The sequence below is a fragment of the Oncorhynchus masou genome, chromosome 12 (genome assembly GCF_036934945.1).
Source record: "Oncorhynchus masou masou isolate Uvic2021 chromosome 12, UVic_Omas_1.1, whole genome shotgun sequence".
Lineage (NCBI taxonomy): Eukaryota > Metazoa > Chordata > Actinopteri > Salmoniformes > Salmonidae > Oncorhynchus > Oncorhynchus masou.
Genome location: NC_088223.1, coordinates 59,774,865 through 59,799,937, shown reverse-complemented (window position 1 = coordinate 59,799,937; position 25,073 = coordinate 59,774,865). Strand labels below are relative to the sequence as shown.

At 41.2% G+C, this 25,073-nt stretch overlaps 1 protein-coding gene across 3 annotated transcripts in view; it reads right to left on the bottom strand.

Annotated features, from left to right (window-relative positions):
* Nucleotides 1-97: 97 nt before the first annotated feature.
* LOC135550519 (oligophrenin-1-like) overlaps nt 98-25,073 on the bottom strand; it is a 37,297-nt gene continuing 12,321 nt past the window's right edge. Inside the window, exons 11-24 of one of the 3 annotated variants that reach the window (XM_064981425.1) lie at nt 24,467-24,545; nt 24,171-24,204; nt 23,955-24,017; nt 22,945-23,019; nt 22,301-22,385; nt 21,481-21,539; nt 20,318-20,423; nt 19,733-19,892; nt 19,050-19,200; nt 17,148-17,477; nt 16,765-16,915; nt 13,864-13,914; nt 4,279-4,327; nt 98-3,975 (exon numbers count right to left, since the gene is read on the bottom strand). In XM_064981425.1, coding sequence (XP_064837497.1) covers nt 3,964-3,975; nt 4,279-4,327; nt 13,864-13,914; nt 16,765-16,915; nt 17,148-17,477; nt 19,050-19,200; nt 19,733-19,892; nt 20,318-20,423; nt 21,481-21,539; nt 22,301-22,385; nt 22,945-23,019; nt 23,955-24,017; nt 24,171-24,204; nt 24,467-24,545 — 1,405 coding nt within the window. In that variant the 3' untranslated portion in view covers nt 98-3,963. The other 2 variants (XM_064981423.1, XM_064981424.1) reach the window with 2 other exon arrangements.

Below are 25,073 nucleotides of genomic sequence, written 5' to 3'. Positions count from 1 at the left end.
TGATACATGTGAAATGTTTCTTGAAAAACTCTTACAGAAAGCATATAAGGGATAAAGAAAATGAAAATGTAAACATTAGATAAGAAATGACAGGACATTGAAGAGCATATTGGTTTTATACAATCATATCATTTTCATACAAAAACAGATGAAAACAGTTGTTGTTCCTGTAAGAACAAATTACAGACAGGGTCAAGCAGGTCAAACACATACAAGAAAATGCATGTTTCATGGTTCAAATGTTCACAGAAATATAAATGGGAGTTGAGACTCAATTTAAAGATGAAAAACCTCTGGGAACTCTAATGACAAGATCTTAACTGTGCTGTCAATCTTTCACAAAATATTCTAAGACAGAAATCATTGAAGACAACACAATAAAATGCTCATCACCTTCCACACAACCCAGGATTCCTAACAATTCCCTTCACTGCTTAAAATATTTATTAGAATGTCATTTTCACAACATTCCACAAATGAAACATTCATTAATGAATCAATTAAATTAAATCAATAAAGACAAGTTATCCGGATGTAGATAGAAAATATATATTTTCTAAGGACCCACGTTAAGTGCAAAAAAGGTGGTTATAAACATGTTAGATAAAATGGTTTCCTTCATAGTAAGTGTTGCTAAAGTTATAGTGCCAAAGTTCAGGTAGGTAAATTACAGTCCTCACATCTGTGATACATTGACATTTTAATACATATTAGCTTTGCATAAACCTCCCCTCATAATATAATGCATTCTTAAAATGACACCGTAATCTCCATTGTGAATTAATTTGCAAGTCTTTGAAATGGTACAAGCCACAAACCGGTATAACAGTTGCTGGTACTATGTGGGTTGTGTACCCACACTGGGAACACTGTACAGTACCTGCCAATTGAATTACTATGTACAGTTGAAGTCGGAAGTTTACATACACTTAGGTTGGAGTCATTAAAACTCGTTTTTCAACCACTCCACACATTTCTTGTTAACAAACTATAGTTTTGGCAAGTCAGTTAGGACATCTACTTTGTGCATGACACAAGTCATTTGTCCAACAATTGTTTACAGACAGATTAGTTCACTTATAATTCACTGTATCACAATTCCAGTGGGTCAGTTTACATACACTAAGTTGACTATGCCTTTAAACAGCTTGGAAAACTTCAGAAAATGCTTTTATGGCTTTAGAAGCTACTGACAGGCTAATCGACATCATTTGAGTCAATTGGAGGTGTACCTGTGGATGTATTTCAAGGCCTACCTTCAAACTCAGTGCCTCTTTGCTTGACATCATGGGAAAATCAAAAGAAATCAGCAAAGACCTCAGAAAAAAAAATCATAGACCTCCACAAGTCTGGTTCATCCTTGGGAGCAATTTCCAAATGCCTGAAGGTACCACGTTCATCTGTACAAACAATAGTACGCAAATATAAACACCATGGGACCACGCAGCCGTCATACCGCTCAGGAAGGAGACGCATTCTGTCTCCTAGAGATGAACGTACTTTGGTGCGAAAAGTGAAAATCAATCCCAGAACAGCAGCAAAGGACCTTGTGAAGATGCTGGAGGAAACAGGTACAAAAGTATCTATATCCACAGTAAAACGAGTCCTATATTGACATACCCTGATAGGCCTCTCAGCAAGGAAGAAGGCACTGCTCAAAAACCGCCATAAAAAAAGCCAGACTAAGGTTTGCAACTGCACATGGGGACAAAGATCGTACTTTTTGGAGAAATGTTCTCTGGTCTGATGAAACAAAAATAGAACTGTTTTGAAGCACTAGGGTGGCAGCATCATGTTGTGGGGATGTTTTGCTGCAGGAGGAACTGGTGCATTTCACAAAATAGACAGCATCATGAAGAAGGAAATTTTGGGGATATATTGAAGTAACATCTCAAGACATCAGTCAGGAAGTTAAAGCTTGGTCACAAATGGGTTTGCCAAATGGACAATGACCCCAAGCATACTTCCAAAGTTGTTGCAAAATGGCTTAAGGACAACAAAGTCAAGGTATTGGAGTAGGTATCACAAAGCCCTGACCTCAATCCTATAGAAAGTTTGTGGGCAGAACTGAAAACGTATGTGCAAGCAAGGAGGCCTACAAACCTGACTCAGTTACACCAGCTCTGTCAGGAGGAATGTGCCAAAATTCACCCAACTTATTGTGGGAAGCTTTTGGAAGGCTACCCGAAACATCTGACCCAAGTTAAACAATTTAAAGGCAATGCTACCAAATACTAATTGAGTGTATGTTAACTTCTGACCCACTGGTAATGTGATGAAAGAAATAAAAGCTGAAATAATTATCTACTATTTTTTTTTTTTTTACATTTTACATTCTTAAAATAAAGTGGTGATTCGAACTGACCTAAAACAGGGAATTTTTACTAGGATTAAATATCAGGGATTGTGAAAAACTGAGTTTAAATGTATTTGGCTAAGGTGCATGTAAACTTCCGGCTTCAACAGTAAATTATGGTCTTAGTCACACTACATACATGACACTACTTAATAAACATTCATGTTGGAGTGTTGTATGAATGACAGTACCCAAATGGAAATGGAGAGATGCCAACCATCGGCTTCAACAAAATAACAATGGCAAAAACTAGGACTGCTGAGCCTTCAAATTAACCACTGCTAATTTGGATTCCACTATCCAAAATAATTTAGTTATGAGTTCTAAAAGCTGAGATCTGGATGAGGTGAAACAGCATCAATAGTCGCCCCAGGCACATATCTTATTTGTTTTGATTATGAAGAGGATAGTAGCATCGTGATAAAAACAAGTCGTTCTATTGTGTGTGCAATGATGTACGAAGGGGGGAAAAAACAGTGTTGGTTGTTGAAGTGTTTTTGTTGTTGTAATATCGTAAATGAACATGGCAGTTTCACCACTACGAATTTAGGGATTCCAGCTTTAAGGGTTCTTAACTTCTTAAAGCATTGTTGGTTAAGGGCTTGTAAGTAAGCATTCCACTGTAAGGTCTGCTGTATTTGGCACGTGACAAATAAAATGTTATTTGATTTGAGTTATATGATAGGACTGTTGACTATACTCTTTCTCTTCATGATGCACTTTGGTGATTGAAAACAGACCACAGGAATTCTGATGTGCTGAATACCATAATTCATTTGGTTAAGCTTAAGGTTAAAGTCCTACTTAACCAACCATGATAGCAAATAATAAGTAATGAATAATGATCCACTCTCTGTCACACTATGTTAGATGCTGTTAGAGAGAAAGTGTCTGACAAAAAAATCACAACCATTCCCATGTTCTTAAGAAAAATAAGTGTTAAGTAAAAAATAGATAATTAAAAAGTTTAAAATAAAAGTAACAAATAATTAAAAACGGCAGCAGTAAAATAACAACAGAGACTTAGAATCTGCACCTTTGGCTCTCAGTTTTGCATTAGATACTACAGTAGTTAACAATATTGTGCTACAACTGAGTCGCTTGCTTTCATTTCAACCTGTTACAGTAGGGTACTACAGTATAGCCTACATGTATGTGCATCCAAATGGTATTAGGTAGCTACAGTAGCTTGTTTTCGAGCAGTTTAAAAGTCAAATAACTGTATACTGGATCTAGCCACTTGGACTAGGATTCATTCAGTTAACAGGTAAATTGTTTTTGTTTAAATTACATCATTATTGGGTTGATCCCATAGAATGTATAAATATTGATCCAGCTGCCAGAATCTCCAAGATTTGGATCAGACAGAGACATATACAGGCCTCCTTTAATAAACAGATTGTTTTTAATATCTAGACTGGAGCTCCTTGATCACAAATTAAACAACATGTTAATTGGGTCCCTCATAGCAACAAGCAGGAGGGTGTCCACAGACAGGACAAAATGCACTCTGTTTCCTTTGTTCCACTACAGTACAGTATGTATCCAGATGCTCACTGCAATCCCACAGGTCAGTGACAGGAGTAGAGGCCATGGTAACAGACTCATCAACTTAAATTCTAAAAGAAAATAGAAAGAGTGGTTTTGATCACAAACGGCAAAGTAAATTATTTAAAAAACAAATGTGGAGAGGGCTTGGGCATTTACTTCTGGTTTATGGGCCAAATTAGTTCATAAAAGCTTAGCAAGGCCTATTTGAAACCCATTTCCAGGTATACTGTACGTATGAAGCTGAGCTATTATCTCAACTAGCTCTAAATCGCTTCTGCAGTAGCTCATTCAAACCATTACTCTCCCTCTGTCTGCTTGTTCACAAAGTGTAAGAGGGGAGGGGGGGGGGGTGAAATCACAGGACATCATACCTCCTCTTTCACATTGAGTAAAGTAGATGCTGGAGGTGAGACCGATGAGCTACATGAGGAAAGCAGAACAACCCATTAAACATGAAATAAGCAACAATGTCAGATAAAATATTATTTAAAAAATGCATTTAGAATTTCTCCAACAGTTACAGTTGGCAAGCAATACTATTGTCTACAGTAACCTGTCAGCTTCAAAGAACATCCCTCTACATTATTATTCTGCATTTGCTTTACCCACCTGGCTTGTGTATACAATTCTTATTTAATTATTAAATAGACTTCAATCATCAATTATAAGAGTATCATTACTGTATATACAGGTAACTGCCAAAATAAAGTAAACACTTCAGTAAATGAGGGATACAAAGTATATTGAAAGCAGGTGCTTCCACACAGGTGTGGTTCCTGAATGAATTATGGAATTAACATCCCATCATGCTTAGGGTCATGTATAAAAATTCTGGGCAGTCCATTATTTTGGCTACCATGGCAATGCCCCCATAGGATGACAATGCCCCTATACACAGGGCACGAATGGTTACTGAATGGTTTGATAAGAATGAAAACGAAGTAAGCCATATGCCATGGCAATCTAAGTCATCCAATCGCAACATAATTGAACACTTATGGGAGATTCTGGAGCGGAGCCTGAGAAAGCATTTTTTACCACCTTCAACACAACACTTGTGGAAGAATGGTGTAGCATCCCTCCGATAGAGTTCCAGACACTCGTAGAATCTATTCCAAGGTGCATTAAAGCTGTTGGTAGCCCAACGTCCTATTAAGACACTTTATGTAGGTGTTTCCTTTATCTTGGTAGTTACAGTGCCTTGCGAAAGTATTTGGCCCCCTTGAACTTTGCGACCTTTTGCCACATTTCAGGCTTCAAACATGAAGATATAAAACTGTATTTTTTGTGAAGAATCAACAACAAGTGGGACACAATCATGAAGTGGAACGACATTTATTGGATATTTCAAACTTTTTTAACAAATCAAAAACTGAAATATGGGCTTGCAAAATTATTCAGCCCCCTTAAGTTAATACTTTTTAGCGCCACCTTTTGCTGCGATTACAGCTGTAAGTCGCTTGGGGTATGTCTCTATCAGTTTTGCACATCGAGAGACTGAAATTTTTTCCCATTCCTCCTTGAAAAACAGCTCGAGCTCAGTGAGGTTGGATGGAGAGCATTGTTGAACAGCAGTTTTCAGTTCTTTCCACAGATTCTCGATTGGATTCAGGTCTGGACTTTGACTTGGCCATTCTAACACCTGGATATGTTTATTTTTGAACCATTCCATTGTAGATTTTGCTTTATGTTTTGGATCATTGTCTTGTTGGAAGACAAATCTCCGTCCCAGTCTCAGGTCTTTTGCAGACTCCATCAGGTTTCCTTCCAGAATGGTCCTGTATTTGGCTCCATCCATCTTCCCATCAATTTTAACCATCTTCCCTGTCCCTGCTGAAGAAAAGCAGGCCCAAACCATGATGCTGCCACCACCATGTTTGACAGTGGGGATGGTGTGTTCATTGTGATGAGCTGTGTTGCTTTTACGCCAAACATAACATTTTGCATTGTTGCCAAAAAGTTCAATTTTGGTTTCATCTGACCAGAGCACCTTCTTCCACATGTTTGGTGTGTCTCCCAGGTGGCTTGTGGCAAACTTTAAACGACACATTTTATGGATATCTTTAAGAAATGGCTTTCTTCTTGCCACTTCCATAAAGGCCAGATTTGTGCAATATACGACTGATTGTTGTCCTATGGACAGAGTCTCCCACCTCGGCTGTAGATCTCTGCAGTTCATCCAGAGTGATCATGGGCCTCTTGGCTGCATCTATGATCAGTCTTCTCCTTGTATGAGCTGAAAGTTTAGAGGGACGGCCAGGTCTTGGTAGATTTGCAGTGGTCTGATACTCCTTCCATTTCAATATTATCGCTTGCACAGTGCTCCTTGGGATGTTTAAAGCTTGGGAGATCTTTTTGTATCCAAATCCGGCTTTAAACTTCTTCACAACAGTATCTCGGACCTGCCTGGTGTGTTCCTTGTTCTTCATGATGCTCTCTGCGCTTTTAACCGACCTCTGAGACTATCACAGTGCAGGTGCATTTATACGGAGACTTGATTACACACAGGTGGATTGTATTTATCATCATTAGTCATTTAGGTCAACATTGGATCATTCAGAGATCCTCACTGAACTTCTGGAGAGAGTTTGCTGCACTGAAAGTAAAGGGGCTGAATAATTTTGCACGCCCAATTTTTCAGTTTTTGATTTGTTAAAAAAGTTTGAAATATCAAATAAATGTCGTTCCACTTCATGATTGTGTCCCACTTGTTGTTGATTCTTCACAAAAAAATACAGTTTTATATCTTTATGTTTGAAGCCTGAAATGTGGCAAAAGGTCGCAAAGTTCAAGGGGGGCGAATACTTTCGCAAGGCACTGTATCTGTAACGGCATACAATGATTTACTGGATTTGAACCAAACGGTCACTGAGACTACTGATCATTTGACTCTATGCTAAATTTAGGACAAAACAGCAGCCATCCCATCGGTGCCTGAGCTTTATTTATTCTGAAACTCAAGTGGTTCTTTCAAGGTTTAACTCATAGTTACCAGGTCACACCTGACACCAGGAAAACACAACATCGCCGAGGGCTCTATTTTAACAAACCTAACACAATGTTAAATCTTAGCACTGGCGGTTCAGTGGTATTAAAAATATTTTCAATATTTTATACAACTGGAATTATGGGCGCAGTAGATGAGAGAGGCACGAAAGGGCTGGGTTTTGATGAATAAACAAGTTGTATGTGTCGATGATTGGCCCTTCACTGACCAATCGGAATGTGCTCCATGACTAAATATGCGGTTTCTTGAAGTTGTGTATTTACAATCTTATGTATTGCATTGAAATCAACTCCAATTCAAATGTTAGTACGTTATAGGCTAGTTAGTTAAAAATAGCCTACAGAAACTAAATGTATGTAGGTCTATCATCTTTTCTAAATATGTTGAACATGTAAGAAGCCTAATTGTATGGCTTCAATATGGAAATATACTGTTAAACATAGCATTCACACTGATATAGGGGCTAGGCCTATAGTAAATTGAATTATGTCTGCCATGTCTGAGCCATGGACATGCCACACGTTGTCAATAAGCAAGATTAAATTCACTATTGATAAGGCTTCAAAAGAGAGTGAATATTTGTAATCAAATGAAACAACTTGTTTTAAATAGGTTATGTCTTAATACAGTTACAGGCACTACAATTCAAGATGGCGCTATCCATACCTCTAATAAACCTGGTTCATTATCAAAATCCTAAAAATAGAGATGTTTCTATGTTAAATGCACATGTTTAGTATTAGTGGATGGAATTTCTTTGCTTACCTCTACTTCCTAATGTGTTTCCATTCCCCTTTAAAAATAGTTTATTTTCTTGTCTCTACACTTACATTTTAGCCTCAAGGCAAAATCACAGAGTTAGCCTACTAATAGCTAACAAAATCTCTTCACCAAGTAATGCTGGACAATCAAAAATGAATGATTACCCCTAATACAAATATAAAAGTACTGTAGGCCTACCTTACAACAAAACATGCTTAATTTTGATCAAAATCATGCAAATTATTAGGCTTCATGTGGCAAAAGCAAATTGCAACTGAAAATGTGGGTATATTTCACCGGGAGTTGAGATGTTGGGATGATTTATATGGAAACCCATTCCCGCCACCCAAAAATAAAGGTTGCGATTCTTCATTTGTGCCATTGTGTGGCAATTTCTATCTATCTACGCTGCAGCGGGCCGCTGGTAAATGTGTGGCGAGCAGGCATTTGCCCCAGCACTTTGATTTGGTTTAATAAAAAATATTGACACAAAAGCATTGAAAAGAGGGCCAAAGCACTCTTGTTGAGACTGATTCGCCTCATGATTTGTTTGACAGGATGTTCATGTTTTCATCCTCCCTAGGGTTTTTCCAGGATTTTATATTTTTTTTAAACCATATGACCGGACCAAAAAATTATTCACATCATAGCCCATATAAAACAGTTTTTATTTACAGTTGGTTTATTAGTCATACCACCACTCTGGGATCTGTTGTGCCACCTTTGAAATCACCACACAATGTTACAAATTAAAAAACATTCTATTCGTATGATCCATCTTAAAATGTTGACTTACGCAGTTTTACTTGCATATCTCAACATTTTGATATACACATCTAAACATTTTGAGGTAGTGCTTGAGACGTGATAATTTCACAAGTTTACACAACGGTATTGTCTCTAGAGAATCGATCCCTCGAGAACCTGCCGAAAATGTCCCTTTGCTATCGTCATTGTGAAAACGGTCTAAGAGGACTATATATTTTAAAAGATGAAACATTGAGGATTGTAAACACTGATGTCACATGAGCAAGTCAAACACCTGTGAGTCGAAAGATGAACTTCACTTTTCATGTCATAAAACATATACAGTGCCAATGTTTATGATCACTATGTTTCATGTAGTTACCAGATGACATGGCATCATTCCCTGGGTTTTTCTGAACAGAATCATGTTTGTCTACTGTGAAGAAAATGTATCACGGCACACGCACCTGAATGCACTCATGATTCCTTTCTAATCCGCACCAAAATGACATTGTTTCTCTGAATTGCATTGTGAAAACCTAACACTGATATATCGTATTTTATAACTTTGGGTTGCATAAACAACAACAGTAATTATGTGATGGCTGGGATGCAGGGTTGTGTTCCAAACAAAACTACTACAATTGTGCTTGCTCTAGTTCCTTAACGGCAAGGCTAGGAAAGCTCAAAACAGCACCTTATAGTTGAAGACTGTTCTTTGAGCCATAAAAAGGGCATTGGAATTACTTAGGATATGCGCGCACTTTGGAGAGGTGTGTGGCCATTTGGAGACATCAGTTAGTACTCTCACTCAAATCCTTGTAATTATTTTGTCTTATTTTGTATGAATTCTCCACGAACATTCTTATCATGTTACTGAATGTATCCAAAGCATTTTCAGATTTTGTTATAAACAAATATGTCAACTTACAGTACATCTAAAATGCACATAAAATCAACAGTGTAATGTTTGGATTCAGCTTTGTGTCAGGTGAACTGTTGTGTCCTCACATTTGGTCTGATAATTCCCCCATAATCTCCAGTGTTCCCTTTCAATTGCTACCATATTCTTCTGTGCGAAACATTTAAATGTATCCCTATCTGTATAGGCCAATTCCCACGAGTCTAAAGGGTTAAGGGAAGGTTAGGCTATGCATTTCACTACACCTGCAATAACTGCTAAATATGTGTATTTGACCAATAAAATGTGATTTGATGCTTGGTTTTGTATCAAAATAAACAAAATGGGCAGAAACAATTGTTATGTTTCACTATATTGTATCACTCCATTATATTGGTATCACTCCATGGTGGAGGGATACATCCGAGTAAGGATTTACGCCCGTGTACACCTGTGTCACGGCTGGGGTCCACCCCTATATATAGACCCCATGGCCGCGACACACGTTCTCTTTCATTTTCTCGGCGGACGTCTGTACGGTTTGAGGTACAAACTTTCTGAAGTTCGCTTGGTAAGTCACTGGTAAGTGTGTAATATCTTGCGTAGAAGTATACTCACTGGCTGTTTACAGCCTGGAGCATGTGGCCTGGCCACATGGCCAGCCCCTCTTCTTGAGTGCTCCCCTCTTCTTCAGTGCTCCACTCGCTGCGTGCGGTTGATCTGCATCTTCCGCCTGTGGTTTGTCGTGCTTGTGTTTCGTTAGTGTTACACTATGACTCTGTGTGCATCTATTAATATATTGGTGGCTCTTGCTGCCACAAACTGGATGTACCTTACACAAATTTGCCGACTGGCTTGTTTTGTGTGTGTGTTGTGAATTGCTTTAACATGCTGTCCCCACGCTATAGGCGTGGGTTCTCTGCTAATTACCCTACATGGGTTCTCTGCTAATTCCCCTACAGGTTTTTTTTGTTCTTTCTCTTGTTCTTTCTCTGCAGAATGTAAGAGTATGGTGGTGGGCTGCCATTACGTTGAGCCATTAACTTTGGAGTTCCTTAACCGAGTTACTCCATCATACGGTGCTGTTTTTTGTTTTCTGCTTGGATATTAAACATTCTAGGTAAAATTGCAGTTGGCGTAAAACAAAAACAAAAAAACACAAATCAAATCCATTACCTGGTTGCTGTTTTTTTTTATTCTGGCTGTTTTTCCCACAGGGGCTTTCCCCTGGTTTTGCAGAGGTACTGGGTAATTTATCCCTCACCGGGTTCCTATTCCTCCGGGCAGGTCACAACATAAGCTTTCCCAGCCTTATTGGCTGAGCTTATGGCTCCCTTTTGTGACGTGTCTGGGGGACCCATGCGCTCAGGGCGCCAGAGGAGAGGGAAGGGTGTGTTCCCTGACACATCCTGCTCGAGGGGTACTGACTCCAATTCCGGTGCCGGCCTCCGTTCTTCAGGGGCCTTCGTGTCACCACGGTGGCCAACCCCCTAAAGAAAACCCTGCGGCTGGAGATTTCCTCACTCCTTGACAAGGGTGTTGTCTGCAGGATTGAGACATCAGAACAGCTAGGTAGGTTCTACTCCACCTATTTTGTGGTCCCAAAAAGAGACGGCGGGTTTCGACCGATTCTGGACCTCCGCAACCTCAATAGGTACTTGAAGGTACTGAGATTCCACATACTGTCCCCAGACCACGTGTTGCAGGGACCAGTGGTTTGTGACGCTGGACATGATGGATGCGTACTTCCATGTTCCTGTTAACCCAGCTCATTGGCAGTACCTCTGATTCGCTTTCGAAGGGACGGCTTACAAATTCATGGTTCTACCCTTGGCACCCTGTTCTTTCACCAAGTGCATGGGCACTGTCCTGGCACGTCTTACGTCCCGAGGATTGTTGATCCTCAATTACCTGGACAACTGCTGATTGTGCACCGACCAGGACCCTGCTCCATCTCCGGCCTCTTCAACGGTGGTTCAACTTCCACGAGCTGCACCCAAAGCGCCACAGTCACCACCTGCTTTGGGTGACCACACAGTGCCTCAGGGCATTGTTGAGGTGGCGCTGTCACTCCTTTCTCTCAGGTGGGGTAGAGATGCTGAGGATGTGCCGGAGTGAGCTGGTCAGCACAGACGCCTCCCAGATCAGCTGGGGGTGTGACCAAGGGCAGGTCGGCCAGTGGCTGTTGGCTACCCCCTTGGAGAGGCAGACTCATCAATACACTACAGCTCCGAACTGTACTGCTGGCCCTGCAGTCTTTCCTTCCACATCTGAAGGGATGCTCCCGTGGGTCCTGGTGAGACTGGACAACACAACAGTGGAGGCTTACATCAAACATCAGGGTGGACTGAGGTCCCACCGCCTCCATATTATGGCACGGGAGCTCCTTCTCTAGGCTCAGTGATGTCTAGCGTCTCTACATGCAGCGCACATACCATGCATCCTATGCTCTCGAAGGAGGGCCTGCCAACTTGGGACTGGAGCCTACATCACCAGGTGGTGCAGCACCTGTGGGACAAGTTCGGAAGGGTGCAGGTGGACCTGTTTGCCTCCCTGGACAATGTACACTGCCCCATGTGGTACTCCATGTCAGAGCCACCAGGGCCTCTGGGCTTGGATGCTCTGGCTCACGATTGGCCAGAGCTGGAGCTTACGCATTCCCCCCTTTTCCCCTGATCCAGGCTGTGCTGGACAGGACCAGGATGGCAGAGCATTGTCTGCTGCTGGTGGCCCCATACTGGCCCAGACGACCCTGGTTCAACCTTATCCTATCCTTGTTGTCTGGGACACCTTGGCAACTTCCCCTGAGACCTGATGTCTCAGGTCGGGTGAACTCTGTGTAATCCGGGGCCGCACCGCCTTAGTCTGTGGGCTTGGCCACTGAACGGCACCAATGGTCCATGTTAGGACTACAGGAGGGTGCAATGAACACCATGCAGAGCGCAAGGGCGCTGGTTACAACCGTGGCATACCAGTTGCACTGATGGTTGTTCTGCTCTTTGTGCACTAGTATTGAGGTTGTGCCCGAGTCATGCGGGGTGAAGTATGTCCTCCAATACCTGCAGTCTTGCTTGGATGAGGGCTTGGCAGCCTCTACACAGAGGGTATTTGGCCGCTATATCTGCCTGCCATGCGGGGTGGATGGGCAGGCCAGTGGGGCGCCATCCCTTGGTCTCCTGGTTTATGAAGGGGGTTTGTCACCTGGGTCCAGCTAGGACCAGCTCAATGGCGAGCTGGGATCTGGATGTGGTCTTGGCAGCTTGGCAAAGCCGCCTTTCGAACAGTTGGAGTCTGCCTCCCTGAAACACCTCTCTATGAAGGTGGTTTTCTTGGTAGTGATTACTTCCATGAAGAGGGTGGGTGAGCTCCATGCTCTTTCAGTAAGTTCTGAGTGCTACAGGATAGACCCGGGGGGGGAGGAGTATATATCTCCATCCAACCCATCATTCCTCCCGGCCAGCTGGGCACCTTTGCTAGGTACTATCGGGTAAATGTGGCACCTCCCTCTGCGGTTGGTTCAGTAGTCCTGGGCGGCACCTCCCCTTCCGGGGACTGTGCCGGGACCTACCCCTTCAACATTGACGGCACCTGCGTTTTGGTCCTGCACTGGGACTGTTACGCTGGTTATCCAGGTCTCTCTTGCACCGACTAATCTGGTACGGGTATACCAATATATTGGAGTGATCCACTATAGTGAAACATAATGAAGGTTACGTATGTAACCATGGTTATGTGAGCTATACGGATCACTCCAATCCTCTATGGAGCTAGAGGCGCCTCAAAAATGATGTTGAGAACATGTGTTGCGGCCATGGGGTCTATATATAGGGGCGGAACCCAGTTGTGACAGGTGTACATGGGAGTAAATCAGTAAATCCTCACCTCGGATGAAAATGGTCAATTTTGTGCTTATTTTTAAGGACACACCTCAAATATTGCCACCACTTCCACCTCAGCGCAAGCGAGCTGATGTTAGACTGGTAATTTGCTGAACCTGGCATAAGGGGTGGAAAATGCCAGTGTGTTTGACACTTGCACCTCCTTAGCGCCAGGTGAAAATAGAGCCTAATCATGAGCTCAATCACTTGTTAAAGCTTGTTCGTGGGAAAGACATATAGGTCTGTGGCAGTTAAAGTTGGGGGCTTATCACTTTAGTCATACAAGCATGGATATAGTTGTATGGCCAAGTATGGATAATTTCCAACATTAATTTGAGATCATTCAAGACAACCTCTCAGCTCCTCTTTAATTATAAACGGCCAAACAAGCTGAGACCAGGGACAGTGACTACTTCATTTTTAAGCGCACGTTACTTTCAATAGTTCATCTTTAAAGTGAACTCACTGATTTATTTCTCAGCCATCAGCATGAAGCATTATGTTTAAACAACTTGGCTTGGCAGCATGTTGAGGCCTTGCCAACCATGGCAGTAGCCACTGCCATCTCATCATGTAACATGCATATCTTGCTGATTTACTCTACATAAGGATTTCATGGGGCAAAGGAGCATGCAGAGATTGAGTTTATTTTCAAACCTACCTTCCAAATTGCCTTGAAGCATTCTCAAAAAACTTGGCTTTGGAAGCAACACTGAAAAAAGAGTAAGAGAAAGACAGATTAATCCCAGATGATCCCTGAGACATGTTAGGCTTACAGCATACCAAACACTGCTGGAGTACAATGACAAACGTTACGGGCAACATTTTCAGCCCTGGCAATGTGAAAATGACATGTAACTTAGAATAGGATGTTACACAACAACTGTAGTATTTGAAATAGACAGGAGGTCACCTATAATACAAAAGCAGTTTGGAATAATACAGCTTGTGATCTCATTACCTACATCTGTGGAGCACACTGTTCACTTGAGATCCACATGAATGATTACCACAATCACATGGCCATTGTAAACGAGAGCATTTGAGATGCATTACAGTGAAAGTATTATTAGTAACACAGTTTTCCTTTTGTGCATTTTAGCTGTATTTAGTGGGCAGAAAATATCTCCCTAAATCTATTATGGCATACCCCTTGCACGGCATACCCGGTATGAACGGAGTACAAGGGTCAATGCTGAGTAGCAAAATATAGGTTATTTTGTTGCTACAATGTGATATCAAATAGGACACTGAAGCTGAAATCATAGCGGGGGATTTCTGAAATGACTAGTGAATAATAAGAAAATACACTGACTAAGACTTCATGTACACCTTTCCAGAAACAAGTCTCTCAACGTTGCCGCTTGCTATAGACCACCATCTGCCCCCAGCTGTGCACTGGACACCATATGTGAATTGATTACCCCCCATCTATCTTCAGAGCTCATGCTGCTAGGTGACCTAAACTGGGACATGCTTAACACCACGGTCATCCTACAAGCTAAGCTTGATGCGCTCAATCTCACACAAATTATCAATGTACCCACCAGATACAACCCCAAATCCGTAAACACGGGCACCCTCATAGATATCATCCTAACCAACTTGCCCTCCAAATACACCTCTGCCAATTTCAACCAAGATCTCAGCGATCACTGCCTCATTGCCTGCATCCGTAATGGGTCTGCGGTCAAATGACCACCCATCATCACTGTCAAACGCTCCCTAAAACACTTCAGCGAGCAGGCCTTTCTAATCGTTCTGGCCCGGGTATCCTGGAAGGATATTGTTCTCATCCCATCAGTAGAGGATGCCTGGTTATTCTTTAAAAATGCCTTCCTCACATCTTAAATAAGCATGCCCCATTCAAAACATTTAGAACCATGAACAGATATAGCCCTTTGGTTCTCTCCAGACCTAACTGCCCTTGACCAGCACAACAACATCCTGTGGCATTCTGCATTAGCATTGAATAGCCCCCGTGATATGCAACTTTTCAGGGAAGTTAGGAACCAATATACACAGGCAGTTAGGAAAGCTAAGGCTAGCTTTTTCAAGCATAAATTTGAATCCTGTAGCACTAACTCAAAAAAGTTCTGGGACACTGTAAAGTCCATGGAGAATAAGAGCATCTCCTCTAGGCTAGGAAACAATGTCACCACCGATAAATCCACTATAATTGAGAATTTCAATAAGCATTTCTCTACGGCTGGCCATGTTTCTTCCTGGCTACCCCTACCCCGATCAACAGCCCACCAACCCCCACAGAAACTTGCCCAAGCCTCCCCATTTCTCCTTCAACCAAGTCCAGATAGCTGGTGTTCTGAAAGAGCTGCAAAATCTGGACCCCTACAAAACTGACCTACTCATGCTGCCAAACATACCCTCGTAAAACTGACCTACCAATCCTCGACTTCGGCGATGTCATTTACAAAATAGCCTCCAACACGCTACTCAACAAATTGGATGCAGTCGATCAAACTGCCATCCGTTTTGTCACCAAAGACCCATATAATACCCACCACTGCGACCTGTACTCTCTCTTTGGCTGGCCCTCGCTTCATACTCGTCGCCAAACCCACTGGCTCCAGGTCATCTACAAGTCTCGCCTTATCTCAGCTCACTGGTCACCATAGCAGCAACCACCCGTAGCACACGCTCCAGCAGGTATATCTCACTGGTCTCCCACAAAGCCAATTCTTACTTTGGCCACCTTTCCTTCCAGTTCTCTGCTGCCAATGGCTGGAACGAACTGCAAAAATCACTGAAGCTGGAGACTCTTATCTCCCTCACTAGCTTTAAGCACCAGCTGTCAGAGCAGCTCACAGATCACTGCACCTGTACATAGCCAATCTGTAAATAGCCCATCCAACTACCTCATCCCCATCCAGTATTTATTTATTTATCTTGCTCCTTTGCACCCCAGTATCTCTGCTTGCACATTCATCTTCTGCACATCTACCATTCCAGTGTTTAATTGCTATATTGTAATTACTTCATCACCATGGCCTATTTAGTTCCTTACCTCCCTTAACCTACCTCATTTGCACATAGTGTATATATACTTTTCTACTGTATTATTGACTGTATGTTTGTTTATTCCATGTGTAACTCCGTGTTGTTGTATGTGTCGAACTGCTTTGCTTTATCATAGCCAGGTCACAGTTGCAAATTAGAACTTGTTCTCAACTAGCCTACCTTGTTAAATAAAGGTGAAATAAAATACAAAAAAGAAAAAAAAATCTTGACTATATAATGCTTTCCAACTCAACTCTGAAACAGAATAACAAATGTTTGGAGAGGAGTAAACCAGACAGACTATGTTGGCAACAAATGCAGTCAATGGAATCGGTATGGGGTGGAGGGTTCATTAGGAAAAGGGGATACAACTTCATGTGATATTTCAATTTTACAGGAGAAACATTTAACAAGGGACTTACAAGGACTGGAAGAAGACCAAAAGGAAACTCATAGCTAACATTTTGTGATTGTAATCAAGAGAACAATTTGAATCAGTCTGGATGGAGTGTCTGGGTCTGGCTGAGTTCTAAGATCTACTTACTACGACGCTGGGGTGTCCTCGCTGGGGGCTGCAGTGGGGCTCTTGTGGGGTGCAGGGTATCGGCTAGGGGGGTCAGGGGGTCTGGTTGGAGGTCTGCAGATAGCAGGCTTCTCAGCTAGAGACCTCGTTTTTATCATGCCGTCACTTTTTGCTGCAATGCAAGGAAGGAAAATCTTAGGTAAACTGTTGTAAAATGTAGATTCAAAATGAAAAAAGCTAACAATGTTTGAAAAGCCACTTTCCAATTTCTCTTCTCATTGCACATGATATGGCATCAATATCACAGACCAGCTAGGCACAGTGGTTAAGCCGCATATAAAAGTCTAGAATTCATAGTGTGTTTGTGTTGTGAGATGATATAGTAGGCTAGATTGTTCTGCTACCTTCTCTGATGACTGCAACACTTCGAGGAGGTGGTCTCCTACATTGGAAGGACTGCGCTCGGTTCACAGTGACTCCTGTCTCACCATTGACTGTTGCTGCTGTATCTGGCTTCTGACCTCCGTCTTGTAGCTTAGCGACCAGTTTGGCAACGTCAGAGTCTGAGTGTCTGTCCTGGCGGGTGGATGGCTTGGGCAGGAGGGCCTGCCTTTGAGTGTCCCTGTGGAGCCGTAGAGGGGCGGTGATGGGTTTGGTCCTTTGGAGAGGTGTGGGGCTCGTTGGGGTGTCCCCGCCAAAATCCACCCCATCTGGTCTGCTGCCATTCTGCTCATCTATGTGACAAACAGTTTCAAAACATAGTTAAATCGAAATACAAACAAAGTGCAACACATTTTCAGCACAGGCAGATTCCTGGACCACCTTCTTGTGGTGGGTTTATTGGTTAAAGAACATGCAGGTAATTCCCCATATAGTCATAATGCAGAGGTTGCTGCTTTAGAACTGACTTTGAACTTGATATGATCATTACTTCTCCTGAGCTCCTATCGATCACGTGTAGCATACTACTATACATGTGGTATGTGTGATTTAACCATGTTTAACTATTACAAACAAATGAACCACACAACCTAAGATATATTATTTTAATTAGTACTTTCATTCATTCATGCATTCTGAGTACTATGAAAGCAATGTCTAATGTGGGCATTTGGGCAGATTTATTAAATAATGGAGAAAAAAACAAAGCCTTTTGTGGATTAATATAGTCTGTGATCTGGAGAAAAATTATGTTTTTAGGAAAGAAGATTGCGTATAACAATTATCTATTCATCTAGGAGATTAAAAAGTAAACAGACAACTTCGGTGTACTCTTTGTCTCATCTAGAGTCATGCTGTTGGCCAGGTTTCCAGTGGTACATGCAGTATTCAAATGCTGCGATGGATTCAGACAGGTGGTAGTTACTTGTCATGCAAAGTGGAGCTGGTTATTTGGTAACTTCACGCAGGAACTCAGAGAATAGCAATAAATAAAATACCACACAATGAGGGGAGGACACGTAGCAAGTGCTCCACATCTATCCATACCACAGTAAATGAAAGAACTGACTCACACAGAGACATTTAACGCAAAGTTACAAGAGGTATAAATTACATGATTTAGCCTGAAGCAAAAACTTCCATTCAGTGAGCACACAAGACCTCCATCTACTTCTCGAAGTGCAATTAACAAATAAAATGTATGGTTAAGCTTGGCTTAGGAAGAGGTCAGAGTAAGCCAACATCTAGATATGTCATGACATTGTTTTATGTTTATTGGTTCCAATTCAACAAAATTGGTTTAAACTTGATAAAATAACTCACACTTTTCCCTCAAAGGGCATGCAATTAATGTAAAGATCAAACATTTAGAAATAAAAGTACATGCTGTATTCTGGCTCTCGAGTGGCGTTGCGATCGATCTAAGGCACAGCATCTCAGTACTAGAGGCATCACTACATACCCTGGTTTGATTCCAGGTTGTATCACAACCGGCCGTGATTGGGAGTACCATAAGGCGGCGCACAATTGGCCCAGCGTTGTCCGGGATTGGCAGGGGTAGGCCGTCATTGTAAATAAGAATTTGTTCTTAACTGGCTTGCCTAGTTAAATAAAGGTTATATATATATATTTTTTTTATCATTCTATGCTAGCAATTCACAAGTACTTAGGATTCACACATCAGTAATACTGTGTCCAGAATAAACATCAGCCACCTACTGTATAAATCACCTTACTCATACCAACTGAACACTGTCATAATCTAAATATAATCTGCATTCGCAGGACAAGGGACGGTAATGATAATAATGGTTATGGTGATGACGAGGATGATCATGATGATTAAACCAGAGGCAAATAATTACTCTCAGTGTTCTGGAGCTTGCCACAATTAACTGCTAGGCAGATGCGGAGCGGACGCTTGGCGATGGTGATTGGTTGCCGTTTCCTTGGGGTGATCCTTGGAGGAGGCATTGGTGGGGCCGTGGAACTCTCATCTGGTGCGCTGCAGAAGATCTGTAAACACACCAGCTCATCTAAAAGGACTTACATTTAATATACATTACATTATACTTGAGAATACACATTTAATAGTATCTAGATCAGTGGTTCCTAAACTGTGAATCTTGTGCATTCTACTAATACAGCTTTCAAGAGTAAGTTGAATGACCGACTCAGGCTTTCAACATATTCTTGAAAGTTGTAATAGTAGAATACACAAGGTGCAATTTCAAAAATGGGTAGTACATCAGCAGTTTTCCTCTTGTCACGTCAGGCATTGCAGACCTTTGAAAGCCATTTATAACTTGTCAGAAATGTCCAGATCAAGTAGCACATGTCAGCTGACGTTTTCTTTATAGCTAGGTTGTTCCCCAATGATGGAAGGTGCCCCCCCCCCCCCGAGAGAAAAAGTTTTTTGAGATTCACTGATCGAGAATGTGCCATGGCCTACTTGAATGTTTATGATGCCACAGTGCATAAAATAACCATCACATGACTCTTGACCTCTTTGCAAGGGAGGAGCGGTAAATTAATATTTCAAATTCACCTTGGTATAGTCCTCAATGAGAATCTCAACAACAATGTTCTGGAACTTTATATCCAACATGGCTGCCACAGTCTCTTCCTTTGCCCTCATCAGGGTGGGGCCAAAGATCACACCCATGTTGGAGGGAGTCATCAGGTTGTCCCCACTGTTACCGCAGACACTGTCAATAGCAATCCAGACAAGTTCGTAAACAAAATGACTCTCTAAAGACATGTCCAATAGGAACAAACATCTCTCCAATAGTGAACAACTTAATGCCAGTTAATGTCAATTTATAATTGCGCAACTATCATAAATGAATGAACAGGATAGTGATGATATTGGAGGACTGGACAGGTATTTCCCAATTTAAAAGTACATTACATTTGCACTTTACATAGATATAAGTTTCTAGGTCCGATACAGTAATTATCTGAACAGATGTAAGTTAACCCCTTCACTGGGCCCACGGGCAACACAACAGATATGTAATTACACCACAATAAAATACCTAAATAAGAATAACCCTTGTGACTGCATCAGTTAGGAGGCAAGGCACCGAGGCTGCAGCACAACAGCGGCACATCATATCAGGTTAGCTCTTACTTGACCAGGTGTTGGATCAGTAGGCTTAGCATTTCTCGATTCTTCCCTGGGAGTTTGTACGTCAGACAGTGGATTGCACCCAGTCGATCATCTAGATTATCCGATTCTAAGAGACGAGAAATACTTTTTACATGCTCAATAATTTATATATTATCCTCAACTGAGACTGACCTAAACATCACTGCTTTTCGGGCATTTATCTGTTGCCGATTTTACACAATCCATTATGTATATATAGGGTGTTAATTAAACATGCATAGACATTGTGCATGAGCAAATAAATCAGCAAAGCCTAATCCCAGCCAAAACATTTCAGGGGTCCAGCTCCACACAGCTGCATTGTGGTGTAATGTGAAACGAGGACCTCATTCAATTGAACAATAGGTCTCCTGGGGCATGGGAGCTTGTCTCAGTTAAGAGGATTAGAGCTGGTGTACAACATACCATTACAATGATTTTACCATTTAATTATGGCATTTTCAAATACAAAATATGGAGTTTCACAACACCCACTATGACACTGTGGATCCAGTCTGTGGAGAAACGGAACAGAAAAGAAAGCAGGGGACTAGAATCCCCCGCAGGAGAACTGAATAAGCTATCTGGAGGTTGGAACTTCTAATTGATTGGAAAGACCTAATAAAAGGAAATGCCTTTTTTCTTTGTTATTGCTTATGTGAGGAACACACAGATGTGTGCGTGTGTACTTTTTTTCTTCCCTTTTATAGCTGTAACCCAGCCTGTAGAACTTTAGAATGAACTCACTCTGATGGAGAACAAATGCACAATGAATTAACTCTACAGAGAGCATTTGGCAAACACACAACAAGATGTGGACGTAAACAACCTGTTGCTCAGCTCCCAAAGCCAATCTTAAAAATGTAATGACTTGTACAATACAAAATGTACAGTGGTGTCAGACAAAATGTGTCCTACACATGACAAGGAAACGTATGTTTTATGTGCAATGAGACTATGCTAAAGATCTATAAATCTGACGTCTGTTATGATAATAGAATTCCATCAGTTTAGGGGACTGGTGCAGTTTCTTTTTAAATGTGTAAGCCATATGCAAATCAGATAATATTGTATCTTGAAGTGGGTTTCAGTAATTGTTTCCCCAATGTTGTTTTTAAGTCAGTAAGTGTGAAAACACATCTTACTTGCTGCTAAGATGAGGTCCCTGTTGAGCCCGTAGGTCATCAGAGGCTCTGCTAGACTCCTGTGGATGAACACACGTGATCAGGTAAACAAGTACAGTACAAATACTCTAACACTTACATCATACCCTAAAATACCCTTTTTAACCAATGCTACTCATGTGTTACTCATGCACTTTCAGCATCAACAAGTGCTACTCATTCTGAATGAATGAGAGTTCACTGGCACATTTCTCTTTATCAACATTTTTTTTTCCTGATCTGAAATTAGATTTATCAGTGCAGTGTTAAGGCATGAGAGACCAAAGGCCTTGAGTAAGCTCCTTCAAACAGCTGCCTGGCCTCTTCCAAGTGTGGCAAGAAGACATGTGAGTAAATCATCATGATGGGTATTGGGGGAGGATAAAAACCTGGCCTTGAAGCCAAGAGGCCTTGTCACCGAGTACTTCAAACAGCAAACAATTATACTAGGCTCATGGAGCAGAGAAAAACCTCTCATCCTCAGCCAGCATAGATTATTAGAAAGTATCTCTAATCATTACACATAACTAACTTGAAACATACTATTTTCATATTAAACATATAAAGAATATTCAGTCTGAAAATGCCATAGAACTGCAAAATGTACATACCATACTGTGCATACTGTACACTTCACGCAATACAGAGCCGTATATAATTTTATATGGCTCTGATGTAGAAGCTGAGTGCTAATGGGCTTCAGACAAAGGCTGGTGTAACACAATTCTATGGAACTTGTTGTTCCAGAGCAGCTGGCTCTTGCGTGTCACCTGCTGGATGATTTAAGAGGATGGGAACACACCTGAGATAAAACTTCATGGCACTGGTTATGGTTTTTATGTCCCAGTCACTGCTGTGGAAATCCACATCTCCTGGGCATTTCTGGTCTACAGGGAGAGGAGGGAACCAATTAAAAATAAACATGCAGAAATGGTAAAAATAAATAAATAAATAAATATATAAATAACTGGCAAGTTATCCACAGTAGGTTCAGCCAGTTGAAATATTTGAATGTATTGGTCTAGAGTGAATTAAACTACTTTATTAAAAGAGTTTATTTTTCTCAGATTATTTATTTATATGCAACCATTTATTTTATTCCTTCATTCAAAAAGGCAAGTAAATATAACATTTCAATGTTTCCACAACATCATTATAGAGGGCTGCAAACATGGATAAAATATTACAAATTAAGCCTTTGCAATGGCACATCATAAATATAGAATCAATTAATTGTCATCCGCCTTAGGGGATAAATTAGAAATAAAACAATATTTACTTAGTGCTTTTTAATATTGTTTCAAATCCTGTTGTGTGTGCCATTGAAACAGGGAAATTGAACAGCTTAATAATTTTATTCTGCTTCAAAACAGCCCTTCTGTTTCTATGCATTCCTCAATTCCAACTCAATAAAGGGCACAGATGTTGACTGGGTAATTTCCTCACCAAAAAATACATTTAAAAGCTTCTGGACTTGGATGTTGCTGCCAACAGTTCTGTAGACTCCTTCTTGTGTGAGTCCTGTAAAAGAGAGCAGGAGATGGAGAGAGTGGATGGGGTTGAGGTAAAAGGAAACTAAAGGGGGAGTTTCCTCCAGAGAAATTCCAAGCAGTGGAAATGTACAGGCTGTTCCTCAGTGCAGGCCTGTCTGAACTGGAGTGAAAATGGGAACGTAGCAGACACCGCCTTGACAACGCTAGGCTACGTCCCAACCTCTTTCAAATGAATGATTTGCTTCACTGCTCCAGTGGACGGCTGGAGTTTATGTTATTATATGATCCCTGCATATCTTACCGGTTGTGAAAGATACAGGGAGCATATCGTAGTGCTGGTGCCTCACCAAACTCAGAATTACAGACGGAGAGTATTTTTACTAAATTAAAGTAGAGTATAGAAGAGTGAATTAGGGAGGGCTGAAGTGAGAATGCCAATGGAATCTATAAAGAATTTAAGCTGCTTGAGAAATAAAAACAGTTGAATGTAAGGTGCCCACACTGTTAAAAGTGTTCTGATGCCACATGTGAATAGGCTCCCTCTGGAATAATACCTTTGTTGCCTACCTACAAGCATGGTTATTAATAAGCTATGCATAGTACTGGTGCATTATTAATAGTTCCATTGATGTAAACAAAGTAAAACAGCTCCTTTAGTACAGACTGAAGTACTCTACTGTAAGGAAGTTTATTATGTTGAGCTACATGCCAAAGTTATGCTCTCCTGGCTGGACGTCACATTGGAGCCAGTGTGTTTTTATTTAGTACTGGCCTTTGGTGAGAAGGTTCATTCAGGACAGCAGTGAGGCTTCAGCAGATCTCATTCCAAACACAACTCATCTCTGCCCTCTAAAGGGCAATGAGGCAAACTGACTAGACTATGACAAAACTGGCATGAAATCTGATCCGCGACATACAAAGCGAAAACACATGGTGTGTACTGGAACTTTCTGGTAACTTTACCTTTAGTTTCAACAAAGTTGATGCATTTTCTCACAAACTTGAATCCAACTTCATTCAATTCCACTGTGGAAGGCAAGTAACATTTTATAGATTTGACAAGCAGTGGCACTACATACAAATGTGTGTGTAAGGATGTTCAATGAGACAAATACATTTTAATTCACTGTATTATACTGCAGAAAAATACAAAAAATTAACACTGGTAATGGTACATACTTTCAGCTTGCTTGTGAATTGGGGAATGATAAATCTGGAATGAAAGGAACATGTAAGACCAAAAGAAACAGAAATATATGTGAAGCTTTCTGTGGCCATCATAAATGATCTGTATGATGCTGAATATATGCTATTATTATAAAGAGATGCTGCTTTTATAATCATATTATTGTTTATCTAAACCAAAGTAAACAGCATGATGAGGACTATAAACATAATGCCTTCACAGTACAGAATCACTTTTGGACCAGGGGGGTTGTATGGACCCTCCAGTAGGAGGCAGCAAAGAAACTCACAGGCTCTTTTCCGTACATGGCCTCCATCCACAACTTCCTGTTGGCCTCCGAAACTGCCTGGAGTGTGACAGGTGTGTTTCTATGGATATAGGAACAAGTGTCACAGTTAGGGCATATATTGCATTTATTTGTCAACAGTGTTGTTACATGAGACCCTTAGTCCAAATAAAAATGAACTTAAATCTACATATAACTGCCAAAAAAGAGGAAACACTTGAGTATGAGGGATATAAAGTATATTGAAAGCAGGTGTTTTCCACCACCATCAACAGAAACACAACACGATGGAATTTCTCATGTAAGAACGGTGTCGCATCCCTCCAATAGAGTTCCAGACACTTGTAGAATCTATAACAAGGCGCATTGAAGCTGTTTTGGCAGCTCGTGGTGGCCTAACACCTTATTAAGACTCTTTGTTGGCGTTTCCTTTTGGTAGTTACCTGTATTTGTCTGCCCTGATTAATCAATATTTTATGAACTGGTGTCTGACATCCCTCTGTCTGATATGAAATGTCAGTGTATGGCTTGTGTCCCTCTGCTGTGCATATTGTACAGAATGTTTTGCTTGTATACATATGAGTTCACGGTGTTCCCTTCCCCTGAAATC